General features: G+C 39.5%; 1 protein-coding gene across 5 annotated transcripts; it reads left to right on the top strand.

Moving 5' to 3' along the window:
* Window positions 1-1,261: 1,261 nt before the first annotated feature.
* LOC120342920 (uncharacterized) lies at window positions 1,262-19,642 on the top strand. 5 transcript variants are annotated; one of them, XM_078111080.1, is made up of 16 exons: window positions 1,262-1,478; window positions 3,614-3,726; window positions 5,879-5,999; window positions 6,850-7,024; window positions 8,023-8,236; window positions 9,035-9,166; window positions 10,920-11,039; window positions 11,603-11,686; window positions 12,434-12,646; window positions 13,228-13,432; window positions 14,113-14,185; window positions 14,644-14,801; window positions 15,066-15,144; window positions 16,069-16,182; window positions 16,973-17,374; window positions 18,377-19,642. In XM_078111080.1, exons 1-16 carry the CDS (start codon window positions 1,420-1,422, stop codon window positions 18,419-18,421), a joined length of 2,307 nt encoding a protein of 768 aa, XP_077967206.1. In that variant the 5' UTR covers window positions 1,262-1,419; the 3' UTR covers window positions 18,422-19,642. The 5 variants fall into 5 exon arrangements, with proteins under 5 accessions (XP_077967206.1, XP_039267902.2, XP_077967207.1 ...); XM_039411968.2 differs by having other exon boundaries at window positions 16,973-17,384; XM_078111081.1 differs by lacking the exon at window positions 10,920-11,039 and having other exon boundaries at window positions 16,973-17,384.
* The last annotated feature ends 899 nt before the right edge of the window (window positions 19,643-20,541 follow it).

The following is a 20,541-nucleotide window of genomic DNA, read 5'->3' as shown; positions in this document are numbered from 1 at the left end:
AACAAATGCTGAAGCAAAAATATTCACACAAATATAGCAGATTCCCACCAGCGTTCAGGCCATAGTCAAGGAAATGCCTAAATTGTCGACTGCTCAATCTTTACGCAAAGAAATCAAAAGCTGTCATAAAACGCGTAAATTGTATGAACATTTCAAAGTACTTGAAAGCATCTTTTCGCAGTTGTATACACTTTATCCCAAGGCCTCGAGCTTTCCAATAAAAGTAAAAAAGAGTGTTGATAGAAGAGTCGAAAGCGGCCATTAACGCATGTGTAGGCTTATGCTTAGTCGAACCTCGGCCGTGTAATAATTCCAAATACAGGAAGTCCTCGACTTACGACGTTGTTCCGTTCTCGAGACGCGATGTAACCCGAATTTCAGTGTAAGTCGGAACATTATACTGTACAGTGGTACAGTGCCTGAATTACTCTATACATATCGTACTGTATTGTAAAGTATGGTACTGTAATAAAATGTACAAATAATGCAAAAAAGTACTTTATTAAAAAAACAGAAAACATTCCATATCACATGAATAAAAGCAAATACTGTACAGTGTACAGTACAGTATCATCTTTTATATTTTTAATGGAGTGCGTTCGTAACCTCGAAACATCGCAAGTCGCGACCGTCGTAACCCGAGGACTCCCTGTAAAGGCGTCATTTATTCCCATCTATGTCCGGGATAGGGTTAGCGTCGAGCGAAATCTGCGGTACAAATGCCTTACATTTTGCATTAGAGGTGGGAGTTTTCTATACAGAGACCCTAAATACTGTCTTTTTACATATAGGAGATCGCTTGTCCAGAGCTTCTTTCAGAGAGAAAATTTGAAACCGTCCCAACCAAAGGCCTTAGCAGAAAGATTCACTCAAAAATATAGCAGATTGCTACCAGCGTTCAGGCAGCAGACAAGGAAACGCCTAAATTTTTGACTGCTCAGTCTCTACGTAAAGGCAATCAAAAGCTGCGATGAAACTCGTAAATATTATGAGCATTTCAAAGTATTTGAGAGCGTGGTTTTCACAGTTTTATACAGTGGTTTTTATATGGCCAAACGTCGTGCGAGTAGTATTTCCAAATAAAAGCGTTAATTATTACCAGCGGATAGATTTCTTTTGTCAATATTTACGCTCTGTGTTGTAACAATGGGAAGTATAAAATGGATTGTTCCGTCAACAATGGCTTGTCAGAGGATCGTTTTTTTATTGCGATACAGTAACCATTGTGACGAGATAATTGTAGTAAGAAAATCGAAGATTTATCAGTTTTTGGAATTTTTTTGCGAGTTAGGAATTGTTAGAGCGTTAGGGCTTAAATTTAAAGTTGAATTTGGTGAAATGGGACGTTTTTCTCGTAATTTATAGGAAAATAAAGATCTTAGGGTAAACGAAAGATAGTTTTGTCGTATTCTGCTTAAAATGGCGGCGACCGAAGAAGCGATTTTGCCTCAACAAGATGCAGTTACAATTGATCACAGGTACATGACATTTATGTTTATTCCGGAGAGAGGAAAGCCGATAGAATGGCTTGACCAGGTGATAGGATGGTATATTTATCCCAGGGGTGAGGAAAGGCGATAAGATGGCTCAATCGTAGGATAACACGACGTAATCATACGATATAATTTTTATATTCATTCCTTCTGGGGGTGAAGATAGTTGATAATACGGCTCAATAAGGAGGCCGATGGGGTGGGTTAATTATAAGATATAATTAGTATATTCATCCTGATGGAGTTCCTAGTTAATTTTCCAGCATGCGTGGATCAGTAACCGGACAACATTTTCGATAAATCTTCTCGCATTTAATTAACATCCACATTATTAAACACGCGAACAACAGCGGGAGGAGCAATCATTGGCAGTGTCGTTGCAGGGCTGTAGTTAAGGGAGAATTTTCACGAGTTCGACTCCTAATTGTGAGTTGTTTAGAAGCATTTTCAGTTCTGATTTCCTATTCCGGACCGACAACACGTTTGACGTAGACTCCAGCATCGACAAACTGAATATTGATTAATAAAAGCTTCGGTTTAGGCAAGCCCTTTCGCGAACCCCAGTTTGGGAACCACTGCGGTTAGAGTGTTGGCCAGGAATTTAGATTGCACTGGAAATGTAACTCATGGAAATCCCATTCTCGTGTACATTCCCGAGTTAAACTCACTTATAGTTTATGCTAATCGTTTTCTAAGCGCGTCCCATTACGACCGCATGGGTTACGGTAGAGACGGTAACCTCGCTTAGAAAACGATTAACATGACGCGCCAGCCGATAAACAATCACTTTGCTAACTTTAACTCAGTTTTATGATGTTTGAATTAGAGGGTTTGACTAAGACGCGGAGGACGAACACGCAATCAAAGTTCTATTATTCATTGCAATGCTCTGTTAAAATTTAACAAAAAATTTTCCACGGTTATTCGGTTATTGGTGTACCGATTTTAGTGGGGAACCGTCATAAATTGTATAAACTGCTCCCTATTTGACATATAGTAGTACACACGGTCGAATGTCTTGTTTAGCGTATAAAGTATAAAAAACACTGACTTCGGTTCAACACCCTCCGCTAACAACCCAAATCGGGATTATTGAAAACAAAAATATAATCTACGGAATCGCAAGTTCACCCCGAACATTGCCATGTAGAAGCAGTAATTGGCATGCAAACGGGTCTACGACAGGGGTCGGCAACTTTTTGTCGCTCGCGGGCAAAATTAGAAAGTTGAAAACCGAACGAATGATACAACTTTCCAAAACACTCTCAAAATGAGCAAATTTTTTTTTGCTATAATAAAGTATATGGAAAATGTTCCTGCGGTCAAGGGTTGGGGAAACGTTCATTGTGATAAAGGCTTTCATTTATCGCATACCTCGGTTTTAAGCACATAAATTCAAGGAGGCCATTATTGAGGATGACGCTAATATATTTGAAGTGCTGCGGCTTAGTCTGAACAAATATTAACCCATCATGTGTATCGTTTTATAGGAACACATATTTTAAAATGATAGATTGAAGATTTATATGAATGGCCTAACCGCGACGCTGGCATTTTTGATCAAATATTTTTCGTAATTTTTCTTAAATTAAGTAAATATTGAAGGCCGCCTAGTTGTCGAAGCACTGTTGCATGTCCGCAAAACGCAATTATTCCACGTTGATTTAACTAAGTTGTCAAACATCTTGGATTTAAATTGATGTTCGCCACCTCACACATCGTGCAATAAATTGGACAAAAAATATTCCGGCTTTTTCAAAAATGCACCAAAAACGGCAAAAGATGTAACGCAGCGACGAGAGAAAAAAAAGTTATGTATTTTTACCTACGTGAGCGTCTGTCGGATTCGGATTTTATGCTTGATAGGGAAAAAAAAGAGTGTTGACAAGGCCCACACTAATTGACTTGGCGGGCCGGGTTGTGGCCGGCGGACCGCCTCTTGCACCTTGCACCGCGCAAACCTTTTTTTTTGAGCTCACATGGCGCTCTATTCCGCGCAACTAAGCAAGCTCTTAGAAGAAACGTTGGCTGTAAGCACTGTAAAGTCTCTGGAACGGGGCCACGAGCCATATATGGTTTGGCTATAACACCTTTATAGTCAATTTATATTTTCATGACAGATACCGAGGGTACGTGTATGACCTCCAACATCCCCGAATCCCGCTCACAGGGCCGATAGGATTCAGAGCCGATGATACGAAGAAGTATCCGCTGCCGAACTCACTGATAAGAGGTAGAGATTAGATATTGTTTTATGTTTTGTTACGAGAGGAAAGTTAACAAGATCTTTGTTTTTTTAATGTAAAATGTTTACATAATATTTCTCATTTTTACTCGGAAAAGGGAGGCTGATAAGAACACCTTCACAGATTGGTGATAAGAGATAACTATGAGAGGGTGAGGGGGATAAGATTACTTCCCCAATCTCGCTGATAAGATATAAGGATTAGACAATATTTTTCATATTTTATGGGGATAAGTAAGCTGGGAGAACGCAACATAAAAATTGGTACGAATTGTAGAGTTTTGGTAGATGGGACCTCGTAAACCTTCACCTTGAACCGAAAAGCGGAGTCAGACTGTAAACCCCGAATGTAAATTTTCCAAATCGAATTCGAAATTTTCTTTAACTCTGTTCAAATTCGAATTCGGGTTAGGAAAAATTCGAATTCAGATGTAAATATTAAGTACTCCAAACTCCGACATTAGCCGAGCACCCGAGGTCACCCGGGGGCATTAACAGCTAAGCGTTAAGGCGTTAACCAGGGGTGTAGCCAGGCCGGTTCTGAAATTTCCAATTGCCAAGTGAGACCGTAACAGCTAGCGAGTCCATGGGGTCTCTAGAGTCTTGAGGGTCTAAATAGCAATCTTGAGGGTCTAATAAGCGTACCAAGCTTCGAAAAATTGCTATGTTTGAAATAGGAAAATGATTTCTTTTACAAAGGGGAGAATCACTACTCGCAACCCATGCAGCGCAAAGAATTCTCAATTCTACTTTGCCCTCTTACAAACGATTCTTTCCCAGTTAGGCATAAAGGCATTTGTGGAATTAGAAATATAAAAAACATTTGGGCGGGATTTGGGACTTTATTCGGAAATGTCTATGGGTAAATGAGACAACAGAAGCTAAGTATGTTCAAAGCGTCTCATCCTTAAGTTCTTAATGGAAATGGTGTTTACGTTTCTCGAGTAAAATACTTCAAACGTACAACATGGCCAACACTTGCCAGATGTTGAAAAACGATGAATTATATTCGGCCTAAGATAATCTGTATATTTGTATCCACTTTATATACGGCATATGTATGTTCAAGCATGGGCTCTCCCACGTTGGGACAACAATGTTTTTATTGATCTGTCGAGTGTCAGATCTCGCTTTATTCGTTCACAATGCACCTGCTATTGTGTCACCTCAAATACTTTTATTATTCAACAAAAAGCGTTTTGTTCGCAAACAAAGCGATCGTCTGCCCGGTGGCACGCGCGAAATTTACAAATCCTTTGTGACAAAATAAACGAGTTAAGAAAACATTTCCCGCGCTTTTTCCCGCGATGTTTAGACTACCTGGCGATATCGCAAAGGACATAGTTTACGATGTTTCAAAACTCCACAGCGAGTTGCACGACATATCCATAGCAAAGAATCCACAGCTGGTAAAGAGCAAACGATATAAAGTATGACTAAGGCATTATTTTTTCCGACTTTTCTCAAATTCAAATTAAAGTCCTAATACACAGCCAATCGGGAGTGTCCACCGACGCACAAAGATCTTTTTAGTTTGCTGAAAGTGACATCGCGATCCCCCAATTAAAAGTAGAAAGCGTAACAATAAAACAATTAAACGCAACGACTGATATTTTTGCCAATAACTGCAAAAATAATTGGAACTTTTGTACAAAGCCGCCGTCACTAATAGAACTCAGGTTGTGTACCAGGTCAGGGTACAGGTTGTGCGACATCTTGGTGCGCATACTTCAGGAGTACCGAAATTCAGTACTTCTGATGTATGTGAACCAAGATGGCGGACACCGAAACGTAGTATGTGTTAGGTTTAGGCTATAATTTCATTCAAATTTTCCTCATTTCCGTTCTATTACAAGTTCGGGCACTAGTAAAATGACTCTCATAGTATTTTTTCATGAAATTATGGCCTATCCCTAACCTGGTACACATACTACGTTCCGGTGTCCGCCATCTTGATTTGCATACTACAGGAGTACCGATAATTGCTTCCAGTAAAAGGTGCGAAAACAACCCAACTAGTTCACTTTCTGACCAACAAATCATCCAAAAGCCGAATATATAGTCAGTGGTTCTTGATAGCGCCTTGTTTACAGTAAAACGTCGAATAAACACATAGCTACATTTTCTATCATATTTCCAGGAAACCCAGTCCTTCCACCGACTCCAGCAAAAGGATTTTTCTTCGGTTCGGAAAATATTCGAGACCTGAGCGGGGAGGAGAGAAGAGAGAATAAAATTAATTTGAGACTTCTAGATAAAACGTAAGTTATTTTACAAGTTGCGGTGAGTGGAGTCATATCCGTCGACAGACACGATCCGGTATGTCGGCTATTAACAAGGCTAATCATGGGCATCCACGGGACGGCTACAAATTGTAAAATTAGGAATCTGTTTGCTTTCGCATTGCCTGACCATCTAGCTCTGACATGGACAAATATGGTCTGCGGGTTAAATCCGGCCCGTTGAATAATTCAATCTGCCTGGTGCTGCCACAACCAGACTTAAACCTAATTTTGAAGTTTCTCCCAAAAAAATTGCTCAAGGGATTTGTGGAGATTGCGATTAAATTCAGTTTCGGCACAAGGCTTACTGTTTTCCACTTTTGCTTATGTAACACTTTGAATATTGTTCATGAAATGTAATTTCTTGTATCACACTCACATGGCCCGCCTGTATGGGTAGGCAAAATTTTTGGCACCTGCTCCAAGAACCTTGCCCACTACTGACTGGCTATTGACTTTCACCCATTAGTCCGTTGGAGTTCACACTATTAGGCTCCCGCTTATTAATCGCTGGTTAATGCGCATTTTCTCAACATTTTTATTTCAAATTTTGAAAATTCTGTAGTTAGTATCACTCGTAAAATATGTTGTATCCACAGTAATGTATTCCTTCAGAATTCAATAACTTCAGCCTAAACGAGGCAGATATCTATTGAATTATTTATTTCATATGCAGCTAACACCAAGAGCGTAGCCAGTTTTTACATGTCAGGAGATGGCGGCCTGACTCTCACGGTCGCCAGGACCTTTGTACGGTTTCGATTACTTGTGCCGTCCCTTGTTCAGAGCGAACGGCGCGTTTCACATATAATTTCTCTTTCTCATCCAGTTCTGCAGAAATCAGGAGTAAGCAACGCGCACAGGAAGAACAGACTGAATTTCTCAGATTACACCGGGAAGCAAGGAAAAGGGAGGAATTAGCAAAGAAGCAAGAACAAGAGAACGACATGAAACAACTGAAAACTTACTTTCCTTTCGGGAAACCAGGATACGGGGCACCTAGGGTGAGTCAGGTTCTAAAAAAATTTAAAATAATGCTCCGGTTCAAGAACTTGAATCATCGTTGACTCTTATAGCGACTCCGACTCCGGTTCAAAATGTTTGACTCAGAATCCGGTTGACAAATTTAGACTCCTAATCCGGGTTGACAAAAATTACGCATCAGACTCCGTTTCACAAATTTAGACTCCGAATCCCGGTTAAAAATATTACGAATCAGACTCCGGTTTACAAACTTAGACTCCAAATCCGGGTTGACGAAAATTACGAATCAGACTCCGGTTTCGGAAGTTTGGCTCGGCTTCCGGGTTCATAAAAATTAGGACTTTGACTTCGTTCAAGAGGTTTGACTCCGACTCCATTTTGACGATAACGCTTGCTCCAGGTTAAAAAAATAAGAACTCCGACTCCGATTTAAAGAGTTTGACTCTGACTCCGGTTTACATAGTTTGTCTCCAACTTCGGTTTAAAGAGAGTTTGACTCCGACTCTGGTTTACAGAGAGTTTGATTCTCACCCCGGTTTACAGAGAGTTTGACTCCGACTCCGGTTTACAGAGGGTTTGACTCCCACTCCGGTTTACAGAGAGTTTGACTTCGACTCCGGTTCACAAATTTAGACTCCGAATCCATATGAATCATACGAATCAGACTCGTTTGAGAAGCTTGACTCGACCTCCGAGTTAAAAAAGTAGACTTAGACTCTTAAACATAGAATTAATGGACTTAGACTCCGGTTTAAGACTCCAGTTTTGGAAGTTAACTCGAGTCCGGTTCACAAATTCAGACTCCGAGTCCGGATTGACAAAACTTACGAATTAGCCTCAATTGTGAGAAGAAGCAGATTGCAAATTTATGGTATTACGATGTTACACAATAGATGTTATACTATGGATGCAATGATAATTTTCCTAATCTAAAGTCGAAGATTGCACAAATATTTAGTAATGCTTATTTATTTTAAACGCAATTATTTGTATCAACGTTATGAAAACTACTGTCCAGGCCGAAAAGACCGGATTTTCCAAAACTCTTCAAAACCAAAACGGAGTGGGTATCGTTGTCGACCCCTATGTGTCACAGCCCCCGAAAGTCGATTGGAAGAAAACAGTTCCTATTGGTGCCCCAGGGCGCCCTCGAGTGAGAAGATATGAAGACGACCAGATGCGACGATACGCCGTCAGTAGGGAGACAGCACTGGCGTATAAGAAAGAATTAGGTATGATTTGCTAACACGTATTCTAAATATGGATTGTCGTTGCTGTGATAAATCGCTTTTCTCCGCATCCAGGGAGTTAGTCAAGGAATTAAAAAAAAAAGGCGGGGGCTGTGAGTTGAAACTTTTTGACCTCCTTTCTCTCCTTTTGAAATGTAAATAAAAGTCCCGCCCTTGGTACGAGCCTTTTCGCAACTAATCGATCAATTGATTTCGAAGTTTCAGTGATTAGGAAATGGTAGAAGCTGGTTGAGGCAACTGGTTGCGATTTTATACTGAAATATTTGTGCATTTCTTGATGGGATTCACTCGAGGCAAGACCGTATGCATTTACTCAGGAGTAAAATATACTCATCTTTGAGTGTATATTTCCACAACTCTCACTCATAACTAAGCGAGCAGTCACTGAAATTTAGGTGGCTGCTATTTATTTTAGTTCATTAACCAGGAATTTTTGAAAAAAGGCGGTTCAAAAATTTTTAATTGCGAAAAACATGGATTTTAAGAGTCATGAGACTCTAAAATTCGTTTCAAGCTACCAAAAGTTGCTATGTATGGCACAAAAAATGACCGACCCAGAGTTAATATTTCTCATTACAGATACAGGCCGAGAAATACGTTAAAAGAAATCCTTACATTAGCCACTGCTCAGGTTGTGCAAAAGACTTTTTGTGTCTTTGAACGGTCATTTTTTCTTTCGAGTACACTCCGGTAAATCCGGAGACGGAATGTACTCAAAGGTATAACGTGGATTATGTCTCAAACATTGTGATGCTCAGAGTCAACTTTCCTTCATTTCAGACACACTCATGGATATCCGGGAAAAGAACGCACTCATAATCAAGTCCATAGATTTTGAACGAGAGAAAGACAGCTTGCATTACGATCCGTTCGGAAAACCAGGGGCAGGTGCACCGAACCGTGACAACAAAGGTAATCACGTGACTAGATGATTGACAGTAGTGGTTCTCAACCTCTTCCTCTTGTGGCCCATTTTGAGGGTCTATGAACTCTTAGGTCTGCGGAGTCGCATTTTTTTAAGTCACAAATTCGCAATTTTAAAGTTTTAGGCTTATAACAAGAAAAAGTGGCTAAAAAATACAGTAAAAAAACTTTACATTTCAGATTCGACAGTTAGAGTATCTTTATTTTATTGAATGAAGTATTTTTGCAGCATGTATGCATCATGGCACGTCATTTCACAGTTGATTACTCATCTTTAAAATAATCGACTTTAAAAGCCAAATCAGCACGTTTGAAATCATTTGGACTTCAATCACTATATTAAAATTATCACGTTTTAATTACCACTTCACTAATCTAATCTAATCAGAAAGAAGGTTGATTCGGGCGCGGAATTTGAGTAATTTAACTTTCAAAATTTACTACACTTGTTTATGGCTGTGATTTGGTACAATTGACAATCAAGTTTTACTTGTTTCACTGATAGTGCATAATATTAAGTTGAATTCAACGATCTAGATTTAGTACAATTTAATCTTGTGCAAAATATTAATCGAATTTACACTACCAGTTAAGATTTAGTATGTTATCGATCTTGTGCACAATATTTAGTCGGATTCAGTGATTAGGATTTAGTACACGCTTGAAGTATGTGAACCAAGATGGCGGACACCGGAATGTAGTATGTGTTCCAGGTTAGGGTCAGGCCATAATTTCAGATAAAAATACTACGAGAGTCACTTGGCTAGTCCCCGAATTCGCAATGGAACTAAAATAGGGAAAATTGGAATCAAATTATGCCCTAACCCTAAGCTGGTACACATACTACGTTCCGATGTTCGCCATCTTGGTTCACATACTTCGTGAGTACCCAATATTTAGTCTGATTTAGTGATTAGGATTTAGTATTGTAGTCTCATCAGATAAGTACTAATCACTGAGTATTTGTAACACAGCATTTATTTAGTTATTCCTGCCTTAAGTTTGATTTTATTATCTTTGACGTGATTGTCGAATAATGAACGATAAATAGGCAGTCTAAATCTTCTTCAGAACTTGTTATGATTCAAATGCACGTAGCTTCATGCACGATATTTAGTACATTAATTTACAGCACAATATTTAGTAGATTAATTCACAGCACAATATTTAGTACATTAATTTCCAGCACAATATTTAGTACATTAATTTCCAGCACAATATTTAGAACAGTACTTCCCATATTAAAGTCAAGAAGATTGACTTATGAGCTTTGTCGTGATTGTCAAATTACAAATGATAAAATAGGCAGTTTAAATCTTCTTCAGAAATTGTTATGATTCAAATGCACGTAACTTCATGCACGATATTTAGTACATTAATTTTCAGCACAATATTTAGAACAGTACTTCCCGTATTAAAATCAGGAAGATTGACTTATGAGCTTTTTCGTGATTGTCAAATTACAAATGATAAAATAGGCAGTTTAAATCTTGTGCGGAACACAATATTGATTCGAATGCATGCAGGTTTGTGCACAATATTTAGCACGGTTATCAGATTAGTGCAAGTTTTGACGTGATTGTCAAAGATCACATGATTTAGTAGACAGTCTAAATCTTATTTAGAACTTTACACTGATTCAATTGCATGCGGCCTTAGTACATTAATTTTCAGCACATATTTAGAACGATGACGTCATGCTAGAGTTAAAGTAATTAATACTAAATGTTATGCGGAACAGGCAAGCCAGCCACCAAACGAAGCATTAGTCTGTCGTATGTGAACAATCCTATTGATGCCAGGCACGCAGAGAGAGTTCGATATAAAGCAGAGGAAGAAGCAAAATTTGAGGATAACGTTGGTAAGAATATAAAAAGCGGTGCTTGGAGTCGTGTCTCAGTGGTCCGGGAATAGCCGATTGACACCCAGTTCAGGGACCTTGTAGTTCAAATGCCTAGATTTACTGTGCTTAAAATAAATAAGATATCGCTGTTCAAAAACCCGTTGACACCAACATCGATCAATATAAAGCGGTGGCTTGAGTCCTGTTTTGAAGGTCTGGTTATATCCGGAGGTTATTGGAATTTTCAATCTTAAAGTGAGTGCGGGGAATAGGCATCCTATACTCACTGAAATTGTTGCCAACTGTGGAAAGAGTATGTGGAGCGGTGGTTGGAGTCGTGTTGTACGATTTCAGTTAAATCCGGTCATTGATCTTATCTATCCGATCATCTATCTTAATTACGGGGCGCAGGTATGCTGAACTTACTGTTCCAGTAACTGAATACCTTTCCTTAGTAGCCAAACGTTTTGTATTGAGCACGTTTATACAAAGTTACAAAGCCGTATTCAAAGTAAATATTTTAAATTAGTCCGAAGTTACCACCCCGGATACATCCGAACTTACTATTTTAATATTTCTAGGCCGAGTACAAGTCGGACGACACTACAAGAACACAAGCCCGGTTCCAAAAGACGACGCCAAATTGTTTGACCCGTGGGGTAAAGGTTTGTTCCCAGTCTTTTATTTTTTTCAATTATGCTTATAGGAAGCCGACATAAAGGAATTATAATACCAATTTGGAGCGATTCTTGAAAACGAAGGTATATGACTCGACGATAGGGTTTTCTTTTTCCAGTATCATCTTCAACCTCTCTAAAGATGTTTGTAGGCATGAGAACTTTTTCCAAATAAATATGTAAAGCAATCATAATTCGGCCTTCAATCAACAATGAATACTGAAACTCACTTATTCAATTTCAGATAACACAGAACACTAGTTACATTCCTACTATCAATATATTTTATATACGGGGCTTCAAAGTCAAAAGCGCCTAGGGGCCTCTAATACCTATGATAAAGCCCCGTATAGTTTGCTCTCTTTGCCATCAAGTCTATGCGTGTGAAACAAATAACAAGTAATTAGGGCTGGCAACCAGACAAAAGGCCATGGTTTGTCCTATGCTTATGACGTCTTATTGGCTTTCCCCTTTTCCCGGGATAGGTAAATTCCAAGTGACTGATGCGGTCATTGCAATGTCAGCAAAGCCCAGTCATAGATTTAACGGATGTCATATCGGAGAGTTCCCAGAAAACATAAAAACCAGCAAAATTTGAGTCGAAAAATCAGTCTCATAGGAATATGAATAAAATAGCCTTCTAGCGCTTTTATGCATATTCGAATAAGACAAAAAAATCCGTTGATTAGCACTATCTACTGCAGATGAATAACTCACACTTTTTTATCATTACAGAAGCTCCAAGAATCGATTCCCGTGGGAATGCACGACGATTCCCCCGCGCAGGTGACAATGGAATCTACGAATTTATCGACCCCAGCGTCCCTGGCGAAGTGTTTCCCCGGAAACATATCGGGGGTGGGGGTGAACCACTAGTTGGCGACAACGGTGAGCCATTGACAAAGCGAATGGGAAATTTAACTACAATTCATGGCGCAAGACGAAGTGGTAATGTTGAATTTTGTATTCTGATAGTCGTGTGTACAAAGTGTGACTTTATATGTGTTTTCTGATAGTCATGGGTACGAAGTGTTTGACTTCATATGTGTTTTTCCAGTATGTTGGTTTCAAGCCTTTTACTATGCTTTTCGCTTCGAACAAGGGTCTGCATTCACTGATACGTAAAGAGATATTTTTTGAATAGGCTCCCCCGTACATGAACACGTTTTAAAAATTTCCCTCATGGATTCTGGTTGACGCAAAATAAGGTTCACGACTCAGAGTTTGTTGGAAAAATGTTTTTTGTTTCGCTTGGAGACTTGTTGTTTAGAGCAAATTCCGCTTACAAACACAAATAGGACGCTTATATTTTGGGATTCTGGGCTTTTGTACGGATGGACTCGTATATACATACTGAAAGGAAGCTCTAGCAAGAATGATAACTTTACTAGGTGATACAAAAATCTTGCTGCACACCAACACAGATATTGCATGCCGTACCAATAACTTGCGCGTGATCCGTACGCATGAAATGCAATGATGCTGTAGCAAGAATAGGGTAAATCATATAGAATTATTTCATTTCACAGAAAACATACCACGAGTCGCCACGCCAGAGAAGGTTCGTCAGTTTGAAGGCGGGAACAGTCCATGGGGTCGGCCTGGTGCAGGTGCTCCATTGACTGACGAATCTGGAAATGTCGTCAAGAACACAAAAGGCAGAATCGATAAAGAACGACAAAATCTGACGCAAACTGAGGCGTCTCGCCGAGTACGCGCAAAAGAATTATACAGGTCAGTATATAAAAAACCCGGGCCAATCTCAGCGTGACGCGACAACCAAGCGTTTATAAATTTAAATCAACAGTTCTATAACCGTGTCCACAAAGCAGTTGGAGGGAAACAAAATGTTATGAGCAAAACTAATTTTACTTTTCACTTTACAATTCCCCCTTCCACCAAGCCACCATTCCATGCCCCTTCCTAAAACTAGCCCCGCCTTGTCACTTTGGGCTAATTTCTGGGGTAATAATTATTATGTAAAAACGTATGATTCGAATCAGTTATTAAGTTTGCGACTATAAAAGTACTACATGCCGTTTAGTATGGTATTAGAATAGTAAGTTCGGATGTATCCGAGATTGGAACCCCTGTTCTAACCGACTCCCGGCCCATTGAATAAATGCAGATTCGATTCCAGATTGTTTTTTGTTTTGCTTTTTTCTTAATTTTTTTTAAATTTTTTAAAGAATTCGCCAAATTATGGTAGCGAATATCGAACACGAAAGATCACGATCCTTTTAGACTGGCACAGAGCCTCGTTCCAAGTGGGAAGCTGGTCAATAAACAAGTGGAGCAAATGCCACAGTCGCACTTATAAATTACTAACCAAGTTTTGTCGACCTTCTTGCAAATTTCACGACCCATACGTTCATTATATAGTAATCACTAACACTTTCCATATCTTACTCAAGATCTCAACTTCAGGAAGGCATGAGCCTACAGAAGACTTTACGAGACCAAGAGAAAGAGTTTTTAATGCAGCCGGTGAGTTTAGCATAATTTTTCATCGCGATTCGCCAAAACGGCACCCGGTGAGCAAAGTTATGAGTATTCGCTGAGAATCATCTGTAAGTAAAGTTACACTCACTCTGAGGTAAAAGAGACTCATCTTTGAGCAAGGTTACGGGCACTCACTCAGAGGTAAAAAATACTCATCTCTGAGCAATGTTACGGGAACTCACTCAGGAGTAAATGAGACTCATCTCCGAGCAAAGTCACAAGCACTCACTCAGAAGTAAATGGACTCATCTCTGAGCAAATTTATGGGCACTCACTCAGAAGTAAAGAAGACTCATCTCTGAGCAAAATTACGGGCACTCACTCAGAAGTAAAGAAGACTCATCTCTGTGCAAAGTTATAGACACTCACTCAGAAGTAAAGAACACCAAGTACCACGGCTGCAAGCTTTCTTGGAATATAATTCATATGAATCTATATTTCAGGCTGGCGATGTCCCATCCTGGTTTAGTAAAGGCAAGGTGGGGAGACCGACTCGGGATCCAGAGACAGGATTGATTCAACCCCAGAAACGGGTCATGAGCGACGTTACAGCACAGAAGTTGGCTGCTGACAGGCCTCGAGATGTCGAGTCTTACTACAGGTAAGGACAGGTTACAGGTTAAGTTGTTTATTCTGATTTTTTGTGATACGACGCCTATGACTTTTACTCCAAACATCGCTTTGTGCGAGCAGCCTCATGTGTGATATGATTATTAAACAAGGGGTAAATTATTGGCTGCAGTCATTCGAACCGATTCGAATATTCGATTTGAAATGCCCATCTCTAGGTAACTGTCGCTCAAATGACCGCGGCGCCAAGCATATATTTGATGTGGTTAGTATTCTATAAATAATCTTTTTTCAGGGAACTGAAAGAACAAGCGGATGACAGGAAAAGAATGAGAATGAAAGAAAAGGAAAGAGTCGCGCAGCTGGAAGCGAAGGTATGACACTGGTGGTTTCGTAGTTAACTTAGCCCGAAGATGGGCAAATTACGGTGTGCGGGTCGAATATGACCCATCAAACTGTTTTACCAGGCCTGCTAAATTCACGACTATAGGTTTAATGAGCATAAAATTTATGTTGTAAATATCGAGAAAAATAACAAATTGTCGCCTTAAATAAATATGGTACTTCTCCACGCTTTGAATATATTGTGTAAAACGATCGTCGCCCTCATGGCAGTAGGCTACGCCAATCATATTAGACTCGACGTCGTAACAGAATACCACGTAGCAGAAAGTCATGGAAATAGAACGGTAAAATAAATTGATCGATTCAAAATAAGAACCAATGAAACATTTATAATAAATATAATTTCCGGCCGCATTGAGCAAATCGCGTCGGTGCCCCTTTTGGAAACCGCGAGTCTAGCGGTCAAAGTGTTGGACTTCATCAATGTTGGCCTTGTAGGTCTCAGAATTAGATCCCATACCCATCACCCGGACTGTCATAAGTTCGTACTGTAAAGGTTTAGTCAGAGAAATCCGAGACGAAAAGAAGCCTTGTTGGACAAAAGTATTTCATTTTTCGCTAGAAGGTTATTACTTTATATTTATTTCAAAACTTTCTGTGGGCTCTATATTATTCGTTTCTCACTTCGAAATTTTGTGCGATGACCTTTTAAAAATGAATATTAGCAATTTGTAGCGATTCTTCAATCCTTCTCGAGCAACTCTTTCGCTTCGCGTAAGTCAGAAGTTTTTTGACGGTACCGGTACACTGTCGTCAAAAGTAAATAAGACTACTGCTTCGCTCTACTCTCCCTGTTCATATATTTGAGCATCGCTCAATTGTTTTGAGTGAAAACATACAAAGCCCATGAATAGTCAAAGACATTTTATTACTATTTGACCTTTTACCTTCAGCACTTCCGCAATTTTGACAATTTCTTCCGGAAACCAGGTCACGGCGCACCGAGGGGTGACGGAGTAAACACGAGAAGAAAGTTTAGTACAAGCGCATTCCAGGCTCAGGAGCAGGTTTGTTTATAGTCAGAAGTATCCAATGAGGCGTGACTAGCCAGAATAAGCCAGAATCTAAGTATAGAGAGAATTCTATGAGGCGTGACTAGCCAGAATCCAAGCATGGAGAGAATCCAATGAGGTGTGACTAGCCAGAATATGCTTATCGAGATTTGTCAGTATTATTAGGCATAGCGAGGAATCAATGAATCAATGCGTGACCAGTCAGACTAATCGGCTCTCTCATAGTATGTGCACCAAGATGGCGCACAACCTGAACCCTAATCTGGTACACATACTATGTTCAGGTTGTGCGCCATCTTGGTACACATACTACGGGAGCACCGAATAATCTTATCGAGATGTGACAGCTGAAGAGAGTTTAGTGAGTAATCAAGGAGGCGTGACTAGGCAGAATAATTTTATCAACATGGCAAAGCGTAAATGATACTCACATATACACATTTTCTGGCTATACCATTCTATACTCCCGTCTCCGGATAGGTCCAATGCAACCAGGACAATGGTGATCCGGAAAGATTTTGGCCTTTTCAGAAATACTAGCCCAATGTCTTCTTGTTTGAAGCTGTCGCTCAGCGTCATACTTTAGAAATCAGCCAAGTCAGGACTTGGAGCCACAATTGTTTGCGCATGTTTTGGATTCTTATTTGGGCTGGGTCTATGGAACTTTTCTTCTGCACAGTCCCGCTCATTTTTACCACTGGATATAGAGGATTCCCCTGTGTTATTTATGCCTGACACAAATGTCAATTTAACGCTTCGAGTAAAGAAAAGTATCTTATTGCAGGAAGGCACGCAGGTCCTCCCATCGAGACATAAGACGACATTACAGAGCGCTTTGTACCTGCCATATTGTCACGATAGTATGAGTACTGTGTTACGTAACAACGTTACAATTGATGGCGTCAATCGCCCGAATTATGACGTCATGAGAAAGAACGATGACGTAAGCAAGGAAAATGGTTTTTACGTCACCGATGTCGCAAAGCTCGAAAGCGAGATAAAAACTTGCAAAGATCAGACGTTGTGCGATAATTGTCCACTAAAAGTCAATAAAAAATATTCAAATACGTCATCCCCGGTGACGTCATCAGCATCAGGTATTTCGTCATCAGCGTCAGGAGTGTCGTCATCAAGATTAGAATCGTCTAAGAGTTGTTCAGGCAGTTCAGCAAAGTCAGATTACAAGGTTAAAAATGGTTAGATTTATATTGTTACGACATAATAATAATTTTGTGAGATTTAGCTCGAGGCCACACTCACCCATCTTAGAGTAAAACTGAGAACGACCACTGAAATTGAAAGAGCTAATCAGACATTATAGAGATTGCAATGAGGACGTAGCCAGGGGGTTTTGAAGGTCGGAACACGCCTTTTGAATTGTAAAAATCACCTTTCTGTATCACACGTATTAAAGCGCTTTTAGACCTTCAAGACTCTTGAAAACCCACGCCACTCTAATTGAGGCGTGAGTTGGATTAGTTCAAGTTACATGTAAAGAAAAATATAACGGTACTGAATTCCTTTCGGTGAAATTTTATTGATAGCAATCGAATGATGGGGTACGACTTAAGCGAGATATCAATTGCCAGATTTGCATTACTTTAAACTGCGCGGTTATTCCGTGACTTCCATTTTGAATTGTGGGTGATATGAAAAAAAATGTGGCCCGTTTTACATTTATTACACGAAGTAGAATGTCGACTGAATGTATATGTCGACTACGTTTGGTTAAATCGATAAATCCTTTTGAGCACAATTATCTTATTCGGATTCGAACCTGTGAACTCACACAAATTAATCAGCTGCCATCCTAGCCGGAAATTTCTATAGCTCTCAAGACCTGATCTTCACTTAGCCACTATTCTTTATCCTACATAGCAATTTTTCATAGCTTGGAACGCTTTTTAGACCCTCAAGACATTCGGAACCTACATTTTCCCACGACCCACTAGATGTTACGGTCTAATTTGGCAGTCATACATTTCAGTCCCTCCCTCTTTTGAAAATTCCTGGCTACACGCCCCTGCCAAAGTGTAATAAATATGACAGGCAATCCTGAGCTATTAACTGCTCTTTGCATATCATTTGCTATCAGCTGTTGCTTGCAGCGGGCCCTATTCGGAGCGAAAGTGTGAATGAGCTTTGTATAAGAATAAACTAATAAGTCATTTTGAATTTTTCTTTTCAGCCATTCCCGTACCGAGTAGTAGCACCATGGGCAATCGATGGATGAAATGGAAGAATTACTGAAAACACATGAAACACTGAACACCGGCAGTATTATTATTCCACATTTCATTAACTTTTCATTTCTCAAATACTGTTAACAATATCAGTTAATGTTACTATAATTTTGAGATATGACAAACCTTCTGTTAATCTTGCGATGTGCGTATCATATTTGAACTCATTGTTACGTTTGGATTATTAAATTCAGCTATTATTTGATAAGATTCCTTCAACGTAAAACTTCGCTTCAGCCGTGAAACCTTCGACATTACGGCGTTTTCTAATTTTTTGATAAAAAGTTCTATCTAACGTTCCGGGTGAAACCATGTCGGGTTGGTACCCTTGGCGAAAAACACTTTCCGCATTGTTACTCAATAGACTTAAAACCAACACTACCAGAGCTGGTTGGAATTTCCGGTCTTGTCCCAAAATGATGATTCGTTCGTTCGTTGTCTGTTGACGTTGAATTTTTGGTTTGGTTTAAATATCTATCACAATCGACCTAAGATATTCAAACAATACCCTTGAGATTGAGTTCTGCAGAGTGTCCATAAAGTCCCTTTACAATTTGAATTTTATCATGAAGTCAGTTCTTAATATATCTAAACCATGGTATCGATAAATTCCGTTTGCAATTCAAAAAATATTTAGACTTTATGGACACTCCTGTACCTTCAGGGGATATGCTTCATTCAGACTAAGTTCTATATCCATCTTTCCCCAGGGATTTTCTCCATAACTATTCACCACATAAAGCAACGTTTTTCAAATGTGACGATTAGTTTAGATCAGTGGTTCACAAACTTTTTAAGCCGCGTCTTTTTTGGGAATTTGTCAAGTCTCGCGCCCCATCTAACTAGCTAACAATAAGCTACAAATAATAGATAATAAGGCGAAAGTATCTTTTCTTCAAAAACACGTTAAAAATACTTAGATGGAGCGTAAATAATTTGAATGAATGAGAACTTTGATAAATAAAATATCCACGATAAGGCGGGCAAGGTAAATCTAACAAATATTTTCATTTTCAGTAACCTTCACGCGCCCTCAAAAAATTGTCTACGCCCCCTTGTGGGCCGCGCTCCGCCGTTTGTGAACCTGGTTTAGATTCACGTATAGGGTTAGTATCTCTGGATAATACATTGGTGCGCTCACCCGAAACTTTGCTCAGTGACGAGCCCCCATTTACTCACCCGTAAACCAGAGTCGACTCCCCCTTTACTCACCCGTAACCCAGAGTCGGCCCCCCATTTACTCAGCCGTAACTTTGCCCAGAGATGAGTCCTTTTTACTTCTGAATGAGTTCTCGTGATCTACGTTTGGGCAGTTTATTTTAAGTAAAGACTATTGTTGTATTTTTTTTTCATTTTCAACGTCATAATCACTGTATTTTTTAAAATGTTCCACTGTGTTGTTTCATCCTAACTCATGACGTCATCACTGTGAATGACGTATAATCTCATTATGTAGTATTAATTGAATGTCATCATCGCTCAACAATATTTTAAAAATAAATTGCATTCAAGAAAGTTGTGATGTATGTGTAGAGTTTGTGGTAACCCGGACTCTTCCACAGGTTCGAGTCATGATTTCAGATCTCCGGTATTTTTTGTACTCTGCCACTAATGAAAAGCTTGAGAATGATTCGAAAATTTGAATTTCCAGATCAATAAGTACTTCTCACCCAAACCCTAACTGGATAATTACTAATTTTTTTTTTTGAGCTTTGGCAAAAGATCCGATTCCCGGATTTGAAATTACTTCTGTGGTTTGTTCACGAACAATTACAAAAGTGGGCAAAACAATGACATAATCGGTAGGATTTCAGACGAGTGACATACGCCATATTTAATTGGTACTCCGGTAGTATGTGAACCAAGATGGTGGACACCCGAACGTATCATGTGTACCAGGTTAGGGTTGGGTCATAATTTTATTCTAATTTTCCTTATTTTAATTCTATTGCAAGTTCGGGAACTAGCCAAATGACTCCCATAGTATTTTTACCGGAAATTGTGGCCTAACCCTAATCTGGTATACATACTACTTTCCGGTATTCGCTATCCTGGTTCATATACTACGAGGGGGGAACCTTTCAATTACCGCTTTATTGACACATTTTGA

This window comes from Styela clava, chromosome 3 (assembly GCF_964204865.1).
Source record: "Styela clava chromosome 3, kaStyClav1.hap1.2, whole genome shotgun sequence".
Taxonomy (NCBI): domain Eukaryota; kingdom Metazoa; phylum Chordata; class Ascidiacea; order Stolidobranchia; family Styelidae; genus Styela; species Styela clava.
This window is presented reverse-complemented; position numbering and strand designations above follow the sequence as displayed.